Raw genomic sequence first — 21,776 nt, 5'->3', positions numbered from 1 at the left:
AGCTTTAGGGAGTCTCAAACTTATGTTCTTTGTCACAGCCAGCAGGGAGTTTCGACTCTTGTTGTAAACCTTTGAGGAAAGTTACCCTACTTGGTGCTCAGTTCATCAATTCTGTAGCTCGTCTCTTCGTTTAAGGTCTTAATTTCTAGTTTCAAGTCTTGACTACAATATGATGTTCATGTTTGAAAGTATAGTCCCCATTAGGACAATAAAGTATGACACACTTTGAGCCAGGGATTTCTCATGTCCCGTGGTGTCTCCATCAACCTGGTGACAGTCAGCTCGAGACGTCGAGATGCAGCTTCACTAACCCTGTTGAAGTCATGACAGTGCTGTCACAGTACCGTGTACAACCCACAGCCCAGGTGTCGTCAGGATGCTTTTTATGCTCTACTCTTAAATAAAAAATGTCTATATATTCACATTTCTTGCACTATCAGACGTTTTCTTATTAAAGTCAATACAATTCAGTTTTATTTATATAGCGCAAGATCACAACGTAACATTAAAACCCTACAATGACAGAGAAGACTAATACAACCAGATGAGAGAAAGCACTTGGCGACAGTGGGAAGGAAAAACTCTCCTTTAACAGGAAGAAGCCTTTGATAATACCTGGTTGAGGTAGGGGCAGCGTGACTGGTTTGGGTTGATGGACGGGAGACAAACTGTAGTCCATCTAATGTGTTTGTATCAGACGGTAAGTAAAATTAAATATCTTTTACCTAAAGATAATGCTTTTAACACATTTAAGGTATTCTTTCTGTTTAGCCCCAGACAATCAGCTCTCCTGGTCAGTTACTTAATTAACCCCTGCTTAAGAGCATACATATTAAGGTCCCCCCGTTTCCACAGTAAGGCAAAGGTGTTGGACTCTGCCAGTGCTGACCTTTATTCTATTCATAACTTTTATGGAATTATCTACTATCTTTCGTGCTTCTTCATGAGTGATGGAGGGAAGGAGCAGGAGACAGACTGGTGTGAAAGTAAAGCTGTCAATTTACTGGTCAATCTACATTGCCACCCTCTGCCTTGTGGGCTGTGACCGAAAGAAGGGGGCGTCCGGGCTCCCCTTTACAGATAGGGTGATGAACTCAGATGAGGAACAGAGGAAGTTGTTCTGACTACATTGCCTCTTGGACACCTCCTATTTGAAGTGATCTGGGTGTGACTGGAAGGAGACCCAAGGGTCAGCTGGCTGATATTCCAGCTGATAATATCAGCCAGTTGATATTATCAGCTGGATTGGGAACACCTCAGTGATGGATGGAAAGACGGATGGATGGTAACAAGGTGAAACGTGAGAAGTAACGATGTGCAGAAGTGTGTCTAAGAACATATCCTAAGAAGAAAAGTACTTGCAAATATGAACACAACATACTCAAGTAAAAAAAAAAAAGATATATTGTATTTAAGTTAGAAACATGCTGTATTTTTTATGTAGTGAAATCTGGAGCAGACACTTTCTAAGCCTCTCAACAAACAAAAACAAATACATTAGCACCTGAGCTAGAAAACAGAAAAATGCCTCAGTTATCTTTATAAATTGGACAGAAAATTACAGATGATAGTTGAGGTGAGTCGAGGGTTTCTCTTGAGAGGGGTGTGAGAAATGTTTTACTAGACACAAATGAGACGTCTTAATCTTGGTAGACACTGTGTCTGAAAAGAAAAACTACATATGCTGTGATGTTTTGTGATAGTGAAATGAAACTGGGAGAAGAATTGGTCCAACTTCAGGTATACTAGCTTTAAATTGGTTTGAAAAGAAAAAAAAGTACAATAAATAAATTGGAAGCCCACGCGCTAAAAGAGTCTGTGTGATAGTCTGACAGCAAAATAAATTCATTTGCAGGCATCTGGCAGACAAAATGTCTGTTCGCCCTTGAGAAGGAGCCACTCTGCTAAATGTGAAATAAAAAGCCTTACCCAGTGTGGTGCGGTTTGAATTCTGGCGTCCCATGGACTCGGTTGATGTTACGAATGTATGAGAGACAAAACAAAATATGAGCCTGCAGCTGGCACCTTCACGCAGAGTGAAAGACGCGAAATAGTGAAAGGAAGGACACAACAATAAGACAGCATGCAGGAAGTTGAACTAGAGAGACTTTCAAACTGGAACTCGGTGATTTGTTGGACAAATACGGCAGTGAACAAACACCGAGTCAAAGTCGCCTTACAGTTTGTGCAAATGTTTAATCACTTGTCTTGGCATAGAGCAATATTCAGTGCAAACAGGATTCATTATTTTTGCAACGTGCATGATAGTAATGTGAGGACTTAGCAAAGCATACAAATTATGTCAGGATCTGAAAGCAAACAAGAAAGCCTGTGAGGAGTGAAGTGTGGACTTATTTACATCCTGAACACAAAAGCGCAACGTAATGCGAGCGCAAGCTGCGCGAGACAGTGACATAACCTCTTGATGTCGCACAGTACATACAGTAAAAGACAGAACTAAATGTCACTCTCTGTATAAGCATTTAAGTATTGCACACAAAACCTTCCTGAGTTAACTTTTACTTGGGAAATGGAGTATAAGGTGTACAGTTTGCCCAAAGTTTACATATGTCTGTACAATTTAATTGTATGATGTAATAACTTTAAAAAAATACATTAAAAAATATATTTCTGTAGTTTTTACGCATTCTTGATACCATAGGTGGTTGAAAATTTAAGTAACGCAATCAGCTATTTCCCAGACCAAACAAAGGCTTTACATGCTAAAGGAATGAGTGATAACATAGACTGTATTTAAAAGATGGATGTTGCAAATCTCTTCCAGTGACCAGCAGGGGGTGACTCCTCGAGTTGCAAAAAAGGAACAATTGTACAGAAGTCTAGAAAAGGACAAACATTCTCACTTGAACTCCGTGAAGTCCTGAGTTTATGCTAGTTTTTATGCAAATTTTGGTCCTATATAAAAATAAGAAAATCTATCTCAGTTTCCTTTGTGCTTATGCTGTGTCCTACAATAGATGTCTTAGATTCACCCATGTGTCATCACATCTGGTATTTAGCTATGGCTAAAATGCTAGCAAGTATGGCAAGTTAGCTTTGAGTAACCAAGCATTGCGTCCATGGCTAAGAAGGAAGCTAACAAGCTTAGCTAGCTAGGTACCCGTATCTGATCAATGCAACTTAAAGTATAAAAAGAAAACAGGATTATGTGTGATTAACTCATTCACTGCCATTGACGTCTATAGCCGTCAATGGCAGTGAATGAGTCAATGGGTTTAACTCATTCACTGCCAGCCATTGGCAGTGAATGAGTTAAGATTATGACCACATCTTCAGAGGCAGAACTACTTATGTAGAAGGTGAACTGTGCCAAAGCCAGCAAAAATACAGCAGAAGGATCTTAAAATTTAAGGCCTTATAAGCTAACACAATATAAATAAAAATGTGTTTTTGCTCACACATTCATTGCTAAATCTCATGAAACATTTGACGTGCGCTCGATTACATTCCTGATGCCTACATATAATAGAGATAAAGCCCTGCAAGCTTTGGCCGGTGCAAACATTTAGCACCTTTCTTGCAGGCGCAACATGTTCGACAGCCACTGCTGCAAACTCAGTGCTTGTTATTGAACACCATCTACAGCTAATTGTAGGCTCCTTCAGATACAAAGCCAATACATGTGGCAGAGTAGTTATTTATCACTGGAGTGCCTATCAGCAGCTGGGATGGCAGCCTGAAACTAACTGCTGCTTTAGACTTTTTGAGTTGATTTATCTTTGTTCAATCAGCAGCAAATGTAAACAAATGATAGGAGTCTAAAGCATCAGTCAGTCTGAAGGTCAAGGCTGAGGTAGTGCCGTGCAATTTGTAATGCTAGGGGAAGCACAGGGGGAGATGTGGTGGAATGATCTACAATAAATGTGCAAACAAAACCAAAGTGGTGTTATTTCAGTTGTTTAACCTTTGTGAAATACAGCATTTCCTGCACTCGCACCTACAATCTTATTAAGTCATTTTTGTCAGGCTTTGCTCTTAAAGTTGGTTTTAGTCAAATGGAAATCAGCCTGTGTGGTAAAAAAGAAAAATAATTATTTTATTTTAAATGTAAATTGATTGACTCTGCATGTTGAAGAATTTGGATAATCGAGTTGAATACGTCACGATTCTAGTGCAGCAACCTGCCCTTCTTGTGTCAAACCAGGGAGTTCTAGAAAACTCCACAAACTTTGCAGTAGCATTCACTGTAACCAACTATTTACGGTGTCAGAATGAAAGGAAGGCTACAAAATCAGGCATTTGTAAATGAGTTAAAAAACTGGCTTGGCGAGGGACACTTATGGAAAACATCATGAATAATTGGAAACTTTGCAAGCCTGCTGATAAACCCTGAAAGCAGGGGCATGCTATATTTAGTAATTAAAGCTAAATTAGGTTAGGAACTCATTTGGTTGCCAGTGCAAGTACTGCAGATTCCCTTATTTTAAAGGCATATCGCTGGACGACTGTAGATGCGGTTCTTTTCTTGTGCGCGTTACACCTTTTCTGCTCCTTGGGAGCTCCTCAGATACTCCAACGGCAGCTCGTCTGAAACATCCACCGGGTTGCTATAGGCCTCAGAGTCCTCTTCATCGTGCTGCTGCCTCGCAAAATTCACAAAGACCTGGAATACAAATGAGGAGAAGAAAGTACTTAAAAGCAAAGGCAAGATAATAAACTTCTGCTGAAGGGCCCGTGGACACTTCTCGTTTGCGCTCTCTCCCCACCCTCTGCCTTTAAAACAAACAGAAATAGCGGCACGGACGACGGGGTGCATGAAAATGAGATGCCAGTCGAGGGCTACGGAGCATCAAGCAAGCGTCTCGGCTCACACAGTGAATGTCAGTTTGACATCTTTGACCAGCAGAGAAAGAGAATAAAACAATCATTCTTCTCTCTGTGATGCCCATTTAATGTCAGACGAAATCAATCCTATGGCGTTCATAAAAAGCAGTGTGTATTTCATTGTGCTGTAAACATCACAGGCGAGCGGGCGTTTTAGTCTCTTAGCATCGGCGGTAAAGCTACACAAAGACTCTCTGCAGACGGAGAGGGAGAGGAAAAAAAGGCAACAAAGCGGATCATATAAAATGATAAGAGCATTGCTTTTCCATTTAACCATTTTCATTGGCTGTGTGAATATAACAGGACACGCGAATTACTAGATTGCACTTAAAATCTAAATGGAAAATAAATAAAATTGTCCTCCAAGCCAATCCCATCAGCAGCTACTCAGAGGCCCTATCAATTAAACCTTTCTTCACAGATACACACTTGCTAAATCAAATAGCAAATAAGCACATGCAGAAGGCCATGGATGAAGAGAAATAAACATTAGTAGCCTGTTCTTCTGGGCTTAAAAACAACCCTCTTTTGTTTTATTGAAGCTCAGACGGGTAATAGAGATCTATCCAGTCAGCCTTTGAGGCTTCTGTTTTTAATTAACCGGTGAATATAATCTGAAACCTTATAATTTAATGGTAATGAAGTCTTTATTAGCATTAACTTCCATCTTTTGAACAAAGGACATACATTTGCCAATTACTCTGATATATTTACGTTGTCATTACTGACAACATGTCTTCACTAGTGAAAATACGGCTTTTCTATCGCTAAAGTAATGACCTCGTTTTATGTGCCGTATACATCTAGAGTCTGACGTTTGAGAACTACAGCAGTTTGCTTTCTTCCTGAGAGTTAGATGAAAATATTGATACCATTAGTTATTCCCGTGTTCAGCCTTGAATTGAAGCTAGCAGGTGATCAGTCTATTTTAGCAACAAAGAGGAGCCCAAAAACACCTGCTGGCATTTTTAAATCGTGCCGAGCACACAGACAAAAAATTAACTACATACCAACTTCTGCTGAAAGCAAAAGCTTCTATCTATCTATGGTTTCACAGTCCATAAAGATCAAGAATGACTTGATGTGTAATCCACACAAACTCCATGTGTGAGCACAAAGTATATTTCACTTCCAAACATATAATTAAATGATTTTGCCTGTTTTGTTTCCATGTTTTAGGTTAAACAAGACACGATGTTGTGTGACAGCAGGTGCTTTTCTCTCCTGCTCGCGGGAACATTAATTAGCCTATCTAGACATTTAAGTAGATCTGTCTTCCATGCAGACATTCATTATGAGAGAATTCTTGGCTCAGTTCAGGACATGAATATGCACAATGTGTTTTTCTGGTTCCTCTGCGATCTAACGTCATGCGCCTAAACAGAATCACGCTGATATCTATTGGCCACAGAGCACGTGAGCAGCTGAAGAGGTGACGTACGCTCTTTCACCACACAGGGTTAAACTAAAAAGCCATGTTACTCTGATTCAAACAAAGATACTTCCTGTCATAAAGTTAAAATGATCTGATCTGATCTTCAGGTTTTTGCTATTTATCCTTTCTCTGTCCTCTGGGAGTTTTTTTCTTTCCTGCCATCACAAAGTGCTTTATACCTTAAAGAATAAAATGCATTGAGGAGACTGTTGTGATTTGGCCCTATATAAATAAGCCTGAACTGAATGGTTAAAGAAAACTTTAATAATAACAATAAAACCACATGAACAGTCATTTTTTACTGAATAGTGTAACTACGTGGATAAAACTTCCTTATAGAGAAGCTGCTAAGTGTAAGCTCATTGAGCTAGTAATGTCATAACATCAGCAGCGTGTATCAAGGTCACCGTTGTCAAGACATCTTCTCAGCAGAGAATAAATACGAGGATAAGAATGACAACAAATGCACCCTCCGCCCACCTCTGCTGGCCTCTGACTCACTGGCTTGATGTGCTGAGGCATGCACAGCATTTCATATTCATAGTCAAGGCTGCGTAGTTGTGCAGCAGAATTGCAAAGTGCTGTTTGTCTTGAACTTTCTGCAAAACTGAGCGTGGGAGCTTTAATGATGCAGCCATTTTTTGACTGAGACAAGCATGGCTAAATTCCTCCGGTGCGCTGCGGTGTGATTATTTCGTAATGTTCACTTTCTGCATTTAGCCAACCATCCATTCATGACCTGAACGTCATGCACCAGCGCTGCTGAGTGGCATTTTCTTAATAACAGATGGATACAGGCATTAATTACATTATAGGGGTGCGCTGGGGTGTTTATTTGGTACCCACTGAGGCAGAACCCAGAAGGGGAAGGACGCGAATCAGCCAATTAACCTCAGCTATACATCAAAGAAGTCCTTGCAGAATTTAAACTGGCTGTTTTTACATTCGTTACATGTCATTAAAATATTCCTGCTCATCTCAAGATCCCAAACAGAATCTCTCACAATGTCTAAAAGTGGAAGATTTTAATTGTGTGAACAAACCAGTATTTAACGCTTCTGAACAATCATCATGAGTCGCAGCAGTATCAGGGTTATCAGGTGAGTGATGGGTCAGTCACACTAGATTATAAATACTACAGCAGTAGGAAAAAAATCACTGCTTATCCAGCGACAGCTCTGAATTTGTACACTTTTGGCCGAGTGCAGGTACACATTTTCGATGCGCTTCTTTGCAACATGGGACTCGGTTCAATTGGTTACCAGTTATCATTATTATTATTATTATTAGGGTGCCTAATGCTTTTGCCATTTTGCAAATATATTGTCATCCTGCAGGGACTACATCATGATTTGTGGAGGAATATCTGAATTGGTATTTCTTATTCTTACGCTTTGTTTTTAGTACATGCTAACGCTGCGGCTAAATGCTTCCCTGTTTTCAAATTCCAACTTTGTCTCCCAGATTATTTGACTAAAGCTGGGAGGTCAAAAAATGTTTGATGCTTGAAAAAAAAGTGGACGCTAACTCAAACAACAACGTTGCTTAAAAACATCAAAATATGCAGAATATTGTCTGTTTCATTTGTTCACAAGCGTGAGGTAGTATCGGTTCACAGGCGCGTTGTGAAATAAAAGCGCGTTTAAAAAAATACTGAAAGAGGGGACCTAAGTAAAGAAACTTTATAATCAACACATGCATACATATCGGATGATATATGGATCGAAAAGGTCGGCTGCTCCATTAGTGCTTCGGCGACGGTGCCAGAAAAAGCCGCAAACGTTTCTCGTTTCTGCAGAAGCCGCTTCTACGAGACCATTGTGAAAGTCACATTTTCCTTTTAAATCCCTGCCCTGCACTGTCCTGGCCATCAGCATTAACGCCTGAGCTCAAGGCCGTGCGGATCAATATTAATTGTAGTGCAAGTTGGGTGTTATACTGTAGGTCAAGGCTCCTCTCTATAAATCACCAGCTGAAAGGTGACTGTCTGGGTCTCCACAGGTTCTCCAGCCCTCCCCCCGTCTGTGTGTTAATACTGTGACCTGCTGGTCCAAGAATGATTTATTTACTGCCTCTGATCTGGTAAATATTGACCAGAGCAGAATGTGGGGCAAGAAGACATAAATGTTAAAACAGATATTATGCAAGGTTCACCGCTGATCTGTGAAGTCCTGTTAAAAACGCTTTATGGAAAAAGAAAAAAACCTTGCAGGCCAAATTGAAGCATTGAGCTTTTCATCAAATTTGACACTCCTAAAGGGCAGATTTTACTTAAAGATTCTGCAGAAGACTGATTTATTTTGAATTATGGGTAATCTACAAGTTGATCATCTGTGCAGTGTCCTTTATAAGACATAATTCGATTTAAATCCAGTCGTGACATTGCACAACTGAACGAACAGACAATTCAACGCATCTGTGTCAATTTTGTTGTTTCTCTTTTTTAAGGCTTTTCTTTTTTCACCCGTGGCGGAGTGGAAAGATGACCTTTCTGGACCCCTCAGAGGTTACTCTCACCTCCCACATGGTCATCTGCTGCTGAGCTAATGGTGGGTTTGGAAGACACACACGTACTTGCCACTCACTGCCTGATTGCATTAGGTCCCTGGGGCTGTTTGGAAAACACAAGGTGAATCCAGTCCGCAACACGCAGCGCTCGGTTTATCTCGCCAATCAGTAAGCTGAGCTAGTGCACTCTGGCTGGAATAAAATAAAACAAAAAGATACTGGCTGCACGAGTTTTATATAATCAGTCCAGATTTGGGATCAATACTGGTAGCTGGCGGCTGAACAATCTTGGCCGTCCAAACTCAGTGCACTCCTCATTGGTCTGTCTGACAGCCTAAATGGCAGAAAACAATGTGTAGACAATGACAGATCTTTAAATCTTATCCGCTACTGGGCAGACCTGCATTAAACAGGAGCACCTAAAATGGTCAATGCATTGATTGATGAGCTAGTGAGCCATTAAAAGGGAGCAGCAACAGAATTACAGTAGGCTTGTAGAATTACACTAAATTTAGTTGGTGCATCGCTTTTGCATCGGCCTGCACCACCTAGTGGAAGGCTCAAGCTGTTCTTATATACAGAAGATGGGCAGAGTGCTTCCAGCTCAACGCAGCAACAACAGTCAGTTTCATCATAATCACATTTCACAGATTTGAGCTGTGACACTTTTCAAAGCTGCCTCTGGATGTTACTTTTGTTTCGACTTTTATGCTTGATCTTTGCTTTCAATTTTCATGTGCTGCTTGAAGGTATCAAAACACTTAAAAATGCATCATTTAACAGTAAACCAAGTTTACGCTCTTACCTTACTTCTTTCCAAGCAGAGATCTCACATCTCTCATATTACTTTTTTCTTTATTACGGATTAAAGAGGATCACGACTGCCTACTACACAAGAGGAAACCTCCAGAGCTGCAACCACAGAAGAGGTAAAAAAGTGCAGTTCATCAAGGTGATACTTAGAGGCTGGCCCCAAAAGGGAGTCAGTATAGGGTATGATTTTTTTTTTCTCCACAGTTTAGAAAAACTCCTCCACAACAGCTAATCAAGTCAAGAACACTCTCGTGGACGTAGGCATATCATTGTCAAAGTCTACAATCAAGAGACGCCTTCATGAATGGACTTACAGAGGGTTTCCAACAAGGTGCAAAGCACTGGTTACACTCAAGGACGGATGAGGCAGAAAGAATAATAACCCAAAGTATTCTGCAAAAGTAACTCAGGAGTTTCTCACTAGAAAATAAACGGCCAAGTCAGTCATCTGATCTCAGAGTTCTCGACTTCAAACAGTCAAGTGATTTTCATCCAAGTATGAAAAGCAATCCTATGAGTTTGTCCAACTATTGAAACACTATTGAAATCCATGATGCATAATTATAATAATGAATTGTGATCGTTTCACTTGATTGAAAATCAAGCCAAAACAACAAAATTGTGTTAGTGCCCAACTGCATGTGTTTTCTTTTTTTTTCCTTTTTTCCACCTCACCTGATCCAAAGTTGTCTGGGACACCGAGTAGTCCTCCACACGCAGCCTCCGCTGATGCCTGGTGAACTGGCTGAAGATATTGGCCAAAGCTCCCTGTGCGTGTGGGAACTGATACTGCAGCGTGTTGTGATGCTTCTCTTTGAGAATGCTGCCCGGAAAGGTCTTCTGGACGAAGTCCTCGACTGGCTTCAGTGCGGGCGGAGAGCCACCGACCCTCACAATCACAGTGTAGCCATCACCAAATCTAAAAAAAAGAGAGGTCATTATGACACATTTAGTGCCAGACAAAAAAGAGAAGAGCCGCAAACAAGCGTGTTAGTGCCAAATAATGATCTCTCCTCTCCTGTTGTCATGCCATAGCGCGACAGAGAACAGGGATGTGTACTAGAACAAACAGACGTGCCAGGAAGGAGAAGGAATATAAATGAAGTATTGAAAACGGAATTGCGCTCATGTTTCCCAGCCATTTCTAGCTTCCTGGATTAAGTAAGCAGGAGGAGCAGGTGAGTCAGACACAGCGAACCGCAAAGCCAGCTCAACTTTAACAAGTATGTTGGTAGCGGATAGAAAAAAAATGTATTTTCCAAATTATGTGTGTAACTAATATAAAAGAAAGCATTCATTTGGTTGACGAAGTGCTGCCATGCCATGCTGCCCCCCATAGACTCTTTTAGCATCTTTTTGCTAAATGATTTGATTTCACTGCCTGCCACGTCACTATTTTGGTTCAGTTTCACTGCTCTCAGCAACCTTGCACCAAATGAGAATCTGTTTTCAGCCAGGAAGCTGTTACACATCACCAACCCAGCATCAAGTAGAGAGGGTAAGCCACTATCTGGAGTACAGACTCGAGCATCGAGCGGCTAAAGAGACAGCGACTTCCCTCAGGAAGTTGCTGCAGAACAAAACGGAGGTAAAGGAGATTCGTTATGACACTTCTGATGACACCTCTGACGACTCACACGTGTCTTCTGGGCGCTTACATATCCAGTGAACTGTTTGTATTGTTTGGTAACAATTCTGGATATGGTCTTAATGAGCTTGTTTGTTTCGCTAACCGTAAAATAGCAGTGCGTGAAAATAAATAATTAAATGCTTCTCTAATAATCTGAACATACAAACTTTGTCTAAAGCATGCTGAGAAAAACAGCAAAATAAGTCATCATACATGAGAGGGTACATTAACAAAAGTATGCTCCACTGAACAGTCAGCATGCCATTTTTGAAAATGTGTCAGAATGCAACACCACTACGAACAATATCCTGGACATAAAGTGTTGGCACAAATGAAAATGGGTCATAGCTAAGCTCTAAAGTTAATTAGCATTCTACATCTTTCCGAATGTGTGCTGTGTCTGGTGAGCACCAAATAAAACTCTGTGCCTTGTTATTCTGTCGTTAGCACTCTGATGACCCATTGTTTTCTGCCTAATTAATTCCCTAATGTTGGATTTACTCATGGAAACGTCCATTGCGGCTAGTGTGAAGCTACATGCAATTAAAGTCAGGGGCTCCCTTAGTGACAATTAGAGATATGGTGAATAAACTACAGGCCTACATGCTCCCAGAGAGACAGGAAGCAAAGTTCTGTGCTAGTTCTGAGAAATGCATCGCACACCCAGGATGGGTTGCAGCACACCTTCAGTTAAATCATTCTCAGTTGAGGAGCCACAGTCCAGGCCTGATGCAACTTTGTATAAATTATTGATGGCAACTCTTATTTAATACTCATTTTCATTAAGAATGCATAAGAGTTTCTAATGCTCCTTTCAAAAGTGGGTCTTATCACAGCAAGGACTCAGTTAAGCCACATACTGCAATGCTATGGCGCATGCTAGCATGTTGTCCGTCCACAATAACAACAACAACAGCCTCCATCCAACCGGCCGACCAACAGGGAGGATCTGAGAACTGTGCCTGTGCTGTGATCTCCTCAGGGGCTGCACACCACGGGTGATCAAAAGCATCCCCATGTATCTCTAAAACATATTATGTAGTGCACTGCATGTGGATAGTACAGTGGGTGGCTTACAAGTATCAGCGTGTTACTGCTTGGGCAACCCTTTGACCATTCAAGATGTTACTCCACACTGGATTAATCCCTGCTCTCAGCTCTGCTATGAAATACTTTGCTTTTGCTACGCATCTATTTGGTTCTTTCCACCATGAAAGGTTCATACAAAACTGGCTGTTTCACAGATTAATAGTTTTTAATAGTCAGTCGCGTGAAAACCCAAGTGTACTTATCTTGGCCAAGTGCTGAGCCCAAAGACTAACTGTGAATCTGCTCGCCAAGAGATCCGGTTAGAAATGTGTATGTTTTCATCCCACATTGGCTTTCTGTAAGCTACAGAGGACTCGCGCGCTGTGTTGCGAGTCCTCTGGGTGCTTAAATTATTTGCAGCTTCTAATGTGAAACAAATGTTTTCCTCACAATCCCTGCGTAAGAATAACATAATGTCACCACGCTCTGCTCCTCTAGAGTGTGCACGATCAAGCTGGACAGCATTACAATCCTGTTATTATGGGATTAGTTTAATAATAACCCCACCACCCCACTCCTCCCTCTAAAAACCTCAGTGCTGTTGAAGACTGTAAAGACTAGAATTTACAGTTAAATTTAATTATGGGCTATGTTATTATGTAAATACAATATATATCCATGCATATAACTGTCTGTCCTGTCTCCCTCCCCTCACCCTCAAACAGTCGGGATAGATGGCCCCGCCCCTCCCTGAGCCTGGTTCTGCCAGAGGTTGCTTCCTGTTAAAAGGGAGTTTTTCCTTCCCACTGTCACCAAGCACTTTTTGGGGGGTTTCTCTGTATTATTGTAGCGTCTTTACCTTACAACATAAAGCACCTTGAATTGAACTGTTCTTCAGCATGGTTACTGGTGTCCCCAAGAGAGAAACTAGTATATCACAACTTGGCTCATTTTTATAAACAACAGTCTGCACATGCATATATAGTATTTCCAAGGATTCTTGGTAACTGAAGTTGCTTTGGTGTCCATTTGTAGTCCAAGTACCACGAGCCTATAACGTTTGACCAGGCTTTCAGGCTCAGCTCATATTGTCAAGTCTGTGACCACAATCTCTGCGTGTTTATTGTATCTAGCAGCTCTCATGATCAGCTAGGTGCAAAAACATTTTTTTGCAAAGATCCAACAGGCCAAGAAAGCATTTAGTTGAACAGTTTACAGTAATGACGGAGATAAAATGCCTTATGAATTATCTTCCCCCCCATTCTGTCTCTCTTTGTCTTTCCTTCATTGCAGGAGCAACACAGAAGCTACGGGCAGTACTTTGTGTAAAAAACCCACAAAAACCAAACCAGCATTTCTCTGTTTCTGTATTCACATCAAAACACGCTATTTAATCTCTGATACACTGTCTGTCTTGGCTCTCCTCAATTAAACTCTGGCTGCGTTGGGGGAAAGGTAAGCTCAGCTATCAACAAACAGAGCTTGCACTGCTTGGCGTGGTCATAACAATGGCGCTGCATGTGTGAAACAATAATTAACTTTAAACTGGCGACATAGAAACTAAAAGCGAGATCTGTGCTACTTGGGGTTGAATATAGCTCGCGAGAAAATAATGAAGGGATTATATTTACAGTCATGACTGCACCACTTTGTCACAGCTAATCCTTTCATAATATTTTACATTGGAGATACGATACAGCGGCGCAACACAGCATGGCAGAGCCGCTGTAATGTCTGCGGCGCAGTTCTCGCTTCTTCATTTTCATTATTCTGCCTCGATCCTCTCCTTCGCCCTGGTCCGCTGGAAAGTCGTTCTTCCGTGTAATTTAAAACAAACAACAGCCAGACACAGATAAGGGCATGACAGGCAGGAAATAATTCGGCTGCCTTACTTCATCTGAGGGAGTCTGGAAAGGTCACCCTCACCACTGCCAAACCTTGTATTTGTGTCCGCGGGGTGGGGGGAACGGAGGGCATGAGGTCACGTTATGGCTTGGGTGGTCTGATGCTTTGATCAGGCAGGAAGTCATCCAAAAAAGTTTCTTAGCTCCTGGAGGAGAAGCTAAAAGAGCTCGAGGCAGAGGCTCCATTAACAGTGTAAGGACAGAGGGATGCATGGGCAATCTCTGTCCAGTTAAACTGCAATTTAGGGAGCCATAAAAAAATAGAAGTGACAAAAAATATCGAAACCTACTGTAAATTTGAGTCCCCCTTAGCAATTTTCTTTGCCGAAAACAAAACAAACAAAAGGCAAAAGAATAAATCAGCATAATGTGAATATATTACCTTTCTCATAAAATACATTTCAAAGCCTGTATCAAACATGCATTGTTTATATCCGTGTTTGCTTGCTAATATTCTTTTTCAATTTGCAAAGTGTATTTTCCTGTCTGTAGATGTGTATCCTTGCTTGTGTGCTAACAGAGCACATGATGACACTGCAGTATCCTCATGTTTAAAATTAAGACCTGAACGGGAGCTTCTGTTGGCTGTGTGCATGCATGCAGACAAGGAAACTGGGATTTTTAAGTTACTGTTGTAGATGGAATAGTGCGCTGTGGATCTCTCGTACGATACTTAAGAGCATATACACCAATCAGGCTTTAACATTATGGACTTTTTTAGTGACGTTAATAACACTGGTTATGTCTCCATTGTGGCACCTGGATATATTAGAATATTTTGTCCTGAAAGTTGCTGGTAGAAGCAGGGAAAATGGGCGAGTTTGAGGGGAAACTGTGATGGCCTAACGACTGAGTCAGAGTATCTCCAAACTGAAGCTCTTGTGAGATTTTCTTCATCTGCTCTGATGAATCATTTTACAGGAACAACCTGGAGGAGAGGCTGCTGGTGACATTTTACAGAGCCACCATAGAGAGCATCCTAACGTACGGCATAACAACATGGTATGCAGAGTGCTCAGTTGCACACACCTGAAGAGCCCACTTGTTCAGGAATGGTTTGAGGAGACTACGGCGGCTTTGAGGTGTTGACTTGGCCTCCAAATTCCCCAGACCCTAATCGAGCACCTGTGTGATGTACTAGACAAACAAGTCTAGGTCTATGGAGGCTCCACCTCACAACTTACAGGACTTAAAGCAGTGGTGTCCAGGCCTCGAGGGCCGGTGTCCTGCACGTTTTAGATGTGTCCTTGATCCAACACAGCTGATTAACATGGCTAAATTACCTCCTCAACATGTCTTGAAGTTCTCCAGAGGCCTGGTAATGAACTAATCCTTTGATTCAGGTGTGTAGACCCAGGGCGAGATCTAAAACCTGCAGGACACCGGCCCTCGAGGCCTGGAGTTGACCAAGCCTGACTTAAAGGACCTGTTGCTAACACTTAGTGCAGATACCACAGCACACCTTCAGGGGACTAGTGGAGTCCATGCCTCAGTGGGTCACGGCTGTTTTGGCAGCCAAATGACAGATCATCTCATGACAGATGGTCATAATGTTATGCCTCATCAGTGTATATTGACTTAAATCAGCTTTAAATAAAACTCAAAGTATGAATGAGTTCAAACTATCACATAGTGTCTTATTAAAAACATCCTTTATCAGTGCTAAGGTGTTATGCATAGGTATATAATAAAAAACTGATCTTAAAATTAAGTAAGGCTGCGCTCAGCGTTTCACTCTACTTCTGCATTTTGGCTTTGTTTGGTTAAATAAATAATGACATGACGTAATTGCCCCGTGTTGTTGTTTATCTGAGATTGCATTGACCTGCTGAGCACCAGATTATATGTAAAACCTTAGAATTTAAAGAGAGACTATGTTACTGTTAGGCGTGCGCTCATATGAAACTGTTACAAAGTTTCAATTAATGATGTCACGTGTGTCCAAATGTTCTCTATGACCTAAAAGAGCTGGCTTCAGGCTACCAAGAAAAAAAAAAAGATACATTTTTGTGACGTCACAGGGAACACTCCTCGACAGCAAAACTGCAGCTTAAAGCAGTTTGTGAGGGGCAGCCAATCGGAGGAAAGTTGCCTCAAAACGAAGGCCCGAGATGAGATAACTATTGAGCTGTGAATCACTTAAAGTTACTGTAGCAGAGTCTTAGAGTAAATTATGGAACTGTAAATGAACACACAAGGTCACCTTTGGTGTTACTTTAATTTACCTGTGTGATTGCATGGCAAGAAATATCTAAGATGTATTTACAAGGCACTGGCATGGGCTCATATGAAGGCCATCCTGTGGCTTGTAAAAGTTATGACTACTGCATTTTCAATAAGCATGAGCTTCATAAACCGAAATTAATAATATTGATAAAAGCGTCACCTGTGCAATTCATCACTTTTGGTTATTTGCTATCAATCCACAATCAAATGTTGCTCATCTTGAACAAATACATATGGATGGGACGTATACTGCACCTCATCTGTGACAGCCAATGTTCTGGCAGGCTAAATGACACCTGCACTGGCGACGCACTGTACACTGTAAAGAGAATTATTTTGTCATTCATCTCCGCGGGTGACATGCACTTAAAAACCGTAAACTATTTAGTTAATGGCGCACCTGCAGAGCTGACGCAGAGTGAGTGGGAGGCGAGTTTATTGGACTTCTCTTAACGTCAACTTCGGGTGGGGGGATGGATCCAAACTTTTCTACACGGCTCTTGTAAAAAACTCCTCAGCGCTCGAAGCACATTACCTTAATGCATTTAAGGCACTTTGCATCCTAGTTTTATTTCATGATGTGCTTTAAGCAAGGAGAAAATCTGACTGGAGGCTGTGGGGTGTGCTTACCGCAGCTACTCGGTGAAGTGGGGATATGAATGATATCAATCAGTGAAAAATCCTGCAAAGGCTAGTGGGTGTCCTTCCAAACTGACAAGATTATAGGGGAGCTTTGAAGCTGCTTTTATTGGTTCCTCCACTTCATTTGGGTTTATTTAACACCTGGGAACCTTCAGACTAGCATGCTGCTAGACTGAAGCCCTATTTACAGCCCCTTGTGCATTTTATACTTATTTATTTCTCCCCATGCCCATCAGCCTTTCATAAATTTCTAGAAGTGTGATTGATTTGAGCGGCTCAATGCCAGGGCAGGTTTAAAAAAAAAAAAAAGACAGGGTGTTTTTAACACCCATGGTGGAAGATAATGGAGAGGCTACTCGAGATGGCTGCCCTATTTCTCTGAAACGCACCACCCTACCGAATCTTCAGCTCCTCTCGCACACTGACTACGTCTCTAGTGGTCTGAAATGGGCCATTTTGGCTCATTTGAGGGTTGACTAATACGCCAAAGGCAGGGGTGGGTGCGGCAGCAGAAGGGCATCTGTGTGATAAATACACGCGTGCTGTCGAACTAAAGGGGGCAGTGCTAACAAGGACTTGGATGACTGGGCTGAAAGCCTCGCCACCTTCGTAGAGAGTCGGGAATAAATAAGAGTAACAGGGTGAGAGGCTTCTGAAGGAGAAGAGTCAGTCGGGGGAGGTGACGGGTGGGAGCAAGAGTTGAGAATGTGGTAGGGGTGAGCATGTATTACATGCGAGCAACAGGGGGTCAAAATGTGAGTGCTGCCCCCGTGGAGAGAGATCTGCACTCCTCTCGAGGGTTTGTGATGAAAAAGAGATGGGAAAATGGGACAGGGAAGGAGCTCCCTCCACCCCCCCAGATTTGCAGGTCATCCGCTCGCGCCGTGTGACAACTGCGTGCACCACCATTACAATGTCCCCACCCCACCCTGTACTTCAACCCCCGCTGGTCTGACTGGCAGCTGCTTGTGCACTTGTGAAAAACAGCCCCTTCATTTCCCCATTAGAGCCAGAATGTGGAGGCATATACAAAATGATGGCTATTCAAGGGTGAGTTGTGTGTGTGTGTGTGTCTCACAACATGACAGCACAAACATGTGGCAGGATAGTGACGAGAAAAGAAAACTGAGAAGACATTCCTTAATTGCCTTTTCAGTCATTAACGGGGTCCCACACCTCATGAAACATTAATTACAGCAAGCGCAGCGGAGATAGGGATGCTTAATTAGAAATTATTCACTGCGTGGCGAGAACTGAGCGATAGCATTTCAGCGGCATGTAAATTGTCCATGTGAGATCTAAAATAAAAGTGCCCCCCCCCCCACCCAATAAAAAAAGGCAGACGTCACGCTTATCTGACTTTCCTCTCGTTCGCTTGTCTTGTGAAGTGAGTCCCTTTTACCTGATATCACGTGGAGTTAAGTAGGACACGTGTTAATCCTCTGTCCTCATCCCTCGTCCATCCCCTCTCCAGACTCCACCCATGCTCTGGAGGCTCTTACCCGTCCTATACTTCCTGTGCAGTTCATGCATTATTTACCCCACCCTGCCCGTGCCCCTACCGACAGGATGCAATTGACACGCAGGATCAACGAACATCTGGGCGGGCCTGATTGCTCTCCCTCTCCGGTCCTCTGCCTCTTAGCTCCTATCACCCCCAATTCTCACTCTTTTTTTTAATCACCATCTATAATCTACCTATTCCCTCCCCGTAGTGATCTAAAAGCCCAGATGTTTTGTATGACATTAACATACTTGATGGGAAATACCCTTGACACCGGTGACCCCTCCTTGCTCCTGCAGGCGTTTCTGCTAATCCCCCGCACAACTTGAAAAATGGTCTGCTCCACCCCTCATCCCAGGTGTATTGATCTTTCCCTGCACCCAGAGATTGCCACAACATATTCCTGTCATGAATGCAGTGCTTGTGTGTGTGTGTGTGTGTGTGTGTGTAATGTTCTTCCAGTTACCAGCTTGCACAAAGGAGTGGTAATAATAATGTCACAACACTGTAGCTAAGGTAATGGATTGGCCTCACTGTTACATGCAGGGCTCGGGGCGTACGTGCTGGACTTGGAAAATGTCAGATGAATATCAGAGAGCAGACCTGAGCGCTAAGAGTTAACAGCAGGGGATATCTATGATGGAGAGATGTAAGAAACCCATTAAAAGCCCTGACGAATATCAATGGCCGCTCACGCTGTGAATAAGGACAGAGACGACGGAAACAGAATGTGCGAGAAGAGAAACAAACGTGAATTTGAGGTAATGGCGAAAGATCTGGAACGGAAACGCCAGCCCAGCATACGTGACTGCGTCTTTTCAGGTAAAATCAATACAGTGCAGCCAATATGGAAAATAAACGACTACTTAGTCTTCTGTCTGAATATATGAGGTTAGAGCTTTCATGGTTACTATGGGTAAATATCATCATAATCATGATCGCAGATGTGTATATACTCAGCAGCCACGTTTTCTACACCTATACCTTGTCAGTACCACTTTGGACCCCCTTTGCCTTCATATTAGCCTCAATTCTTCACAGCATGATTTTGGTCCATACTGACATGACAGCATCACACAGGTGCTGCACATCCACGATGTGAATCTCCTCTTCCACTACATGCCAAAGGTGCGCTATTGGATGACTGTGAGTACAGTGAACCATTTTGAGATGATCTAAGCTTTGTAACACGGTGCACAGTTATCATGCTGGAAGCAGCCATCAGAAGATGGTACAACATACCATTACACCGCCAATAACATGATGCTTTCATGTTTTTTATGCCAAAATCACGGCAGCAGAAATTGAGAATCATCAGATCAGGAAACATTTCTGTAACCTTCTGTTGTCCAATTTTGGTGACATTTGGAGAGGTTAAAAAAAGTGTTTATTTGAGAAATATCTCAGCTTAAAGCAGTCTGTCCATATTCTTCTGCTGTCTGATATCAAGCGGCAGAACTGCTGCTCAGTGAATATGTTCTCATTTTCAGACTCTGTAAACCCTAGAGATGGCTGTGTGGAAATATCCCACGAGATCAGCAGTTTATGAAACACTCAGGACCAACAACTCTCTTCAATCACCATTCTCCTCCATTCTCACGCTCAGGATAAACTTCAGCATCCCGTCTTAACCATGGCTGCATGCCTAAATGCATTAAGTTGCGAGCATGTGGTTGGCTAATTGGATATTTGTACGTGCAAATGAAAGGGTATACCTAAAGAAGTGGCTGATGAGTGCGTATATGGAGAAAATTTAAAAGAGAAAGACCACATCAAGGTATGAAATGAAGGCGATGAGAAGAGAAGGACGTCACCACATACCGGAACTCTACGGCTATGGGTCGTTTACAGCATTAACATGTGTTTGTTTTTACCTGCTAAATAAAACATGATTAACTAAGCAAACATATTACAAATGAGTCATTTCACATTTATGATGGAATGAAAAACAATCACAGTAACAGTATTTCTGTCATATCTATAATCTGTCAGTCAAATCATCCATGACTTGGTGTTTTGTGTTTCGTCTTTTTTGGCAAAATTAAGATGCATGAAGACAGTGACAGAGTTTGTAGCCTTAACTATACAAACTGCAATCACACACTAATTTTTCAGATTATCATACATTATATGCATTACTGCTATCAACACTGAAGTTTTAGTATCATCAGTACGGTCAGCCCTGTCGACTAGCAGCACCCTGACGAACATGCTGCCTAACATTTGTAGCATCGCAGCACGAGAGCGAATGTTCATTTTTGTGGCTCTCCTCTTGAGCTCCTTCTTAATGAAACAATCCAGGTAGTATAAGCAAGGTTTCTCATTCTTCCTTAAAAACGTAAATCTACTCCTATATTCTTTTTATTATCAATACACACCGTTTTGTGTTATTTATATACACAGTATAAATAACAGAGCTCCTCAGTGGGAGACAGCGATTTCTTTCATCTCAACTCAAGTTACTTCAAAGATTTCTGCGGTTTAATTCTTTCTCCTCTTCTCCGTCTTTGTTTTAGTGGCAAAAAACCCCAAAACATCCCTTACCTGCTCTTCAGATGCTGGATGCTCCCGAGGCACTTGAAGCGACCATTTACCATGATGGCCATGCGTGTGCACAACGCTTCACACTCCTCCATGCTATTGAAAGAAAGAGAGGAGACTCGTGAAGTAGCAAAAACAAATAATTGTAAAAAATGCCTTTGTCTATGTCTTTAACTTCTGAAACTCAGGTCAAGATCACATCAAATGTGAAAATCGATGAAAACTTTAGATTAGCCACGATTTTTTAAGGATCATCTTTAAATTACACAACAATATACGAGGCATTCAGGGTAACGAGCACCAAGTTTGGCTAAACATTTGATCATGACCATCATTGTTAGCACCCAAGTTTAAAAAAAAAAATTGAGAAACCATATTGAGTAATATCTCATATGAAAGGGCATGGAGAGAGCTGTACAACATCACAGTGATGACAGAGATTTTTTTAAAATTACTCACTTCATGAATCAGTCTTAAAATCTCAGGTTTTTAGCCAACTCTGCTCCAACCATATGGGTGAAGATGAGAAAATAATGATTCAAGGGCACAGGTCAAAGGTCAGGGTCACACAAATTGATTAAAAGCTTTAGTTTCTATTTGATCATCTCTAAACTTTAAAGCAATATAATAGTGATTGGAGGACATGAGCACTTTCTTTGTTTGAACTCTTTAAAATGCTATTTTTTAATGCAACATTAT

At 41.7% G+C, this 21,776-nt stretch overlaps 1 protein-coding gene across 1 annotated transcript in view; it reads right to left on the bottom strand.

The window, feature by feature from the left end:
* Positions 1-2,243: 2,243 nt before the first annotated feature.
* LOC308402380 (phospholipid-transporting ATPase ABCA1) overlaps positions 2,244-21,776 on the bottom strand; it is a 202,689-nt gene continuing 183,156 nt past the window's right edge. The window contains exons 48-50 of the mRNA XM_080891181.1: positions 21,081-21,173; positions 10,277-10,520; positions 2,244-4,624 (exon numbers count right to left, since the gene is read on the bottom strand). Of these exons, the coding sequence (XP_080747307.1) occupies positions 4,496-4,624; positions 10,277-10,520; positions 21,081-21,173 (466 nt within the window). The 3' untranslated portion in view covers positions 2,244-4,495. The remainder of the gene's footprint in view (positions 4,625-10,276; positions 10,521-21,080; positions 21,174-21,776) is intronic.

The sequence above is a fragment of the Rhamphochromis sp. 'chilingali' genome, assembly GCF_963969265.1.
Source record: "Rhamphochromis sp. 'chilingali' genome assembly, chromosome: 1".
In the NCBI taxonomy this organism is placed as follows: Eukaryota; Metazoa; Chordata; class Actinopteri; order Cichliformes; family Cichlidae; genus Rhamphochromis; species Rhamphochromis sp. 'chilingali'.
This window is presented reverse-complemented; position numbering and strand designations above follow the sequence as displayed.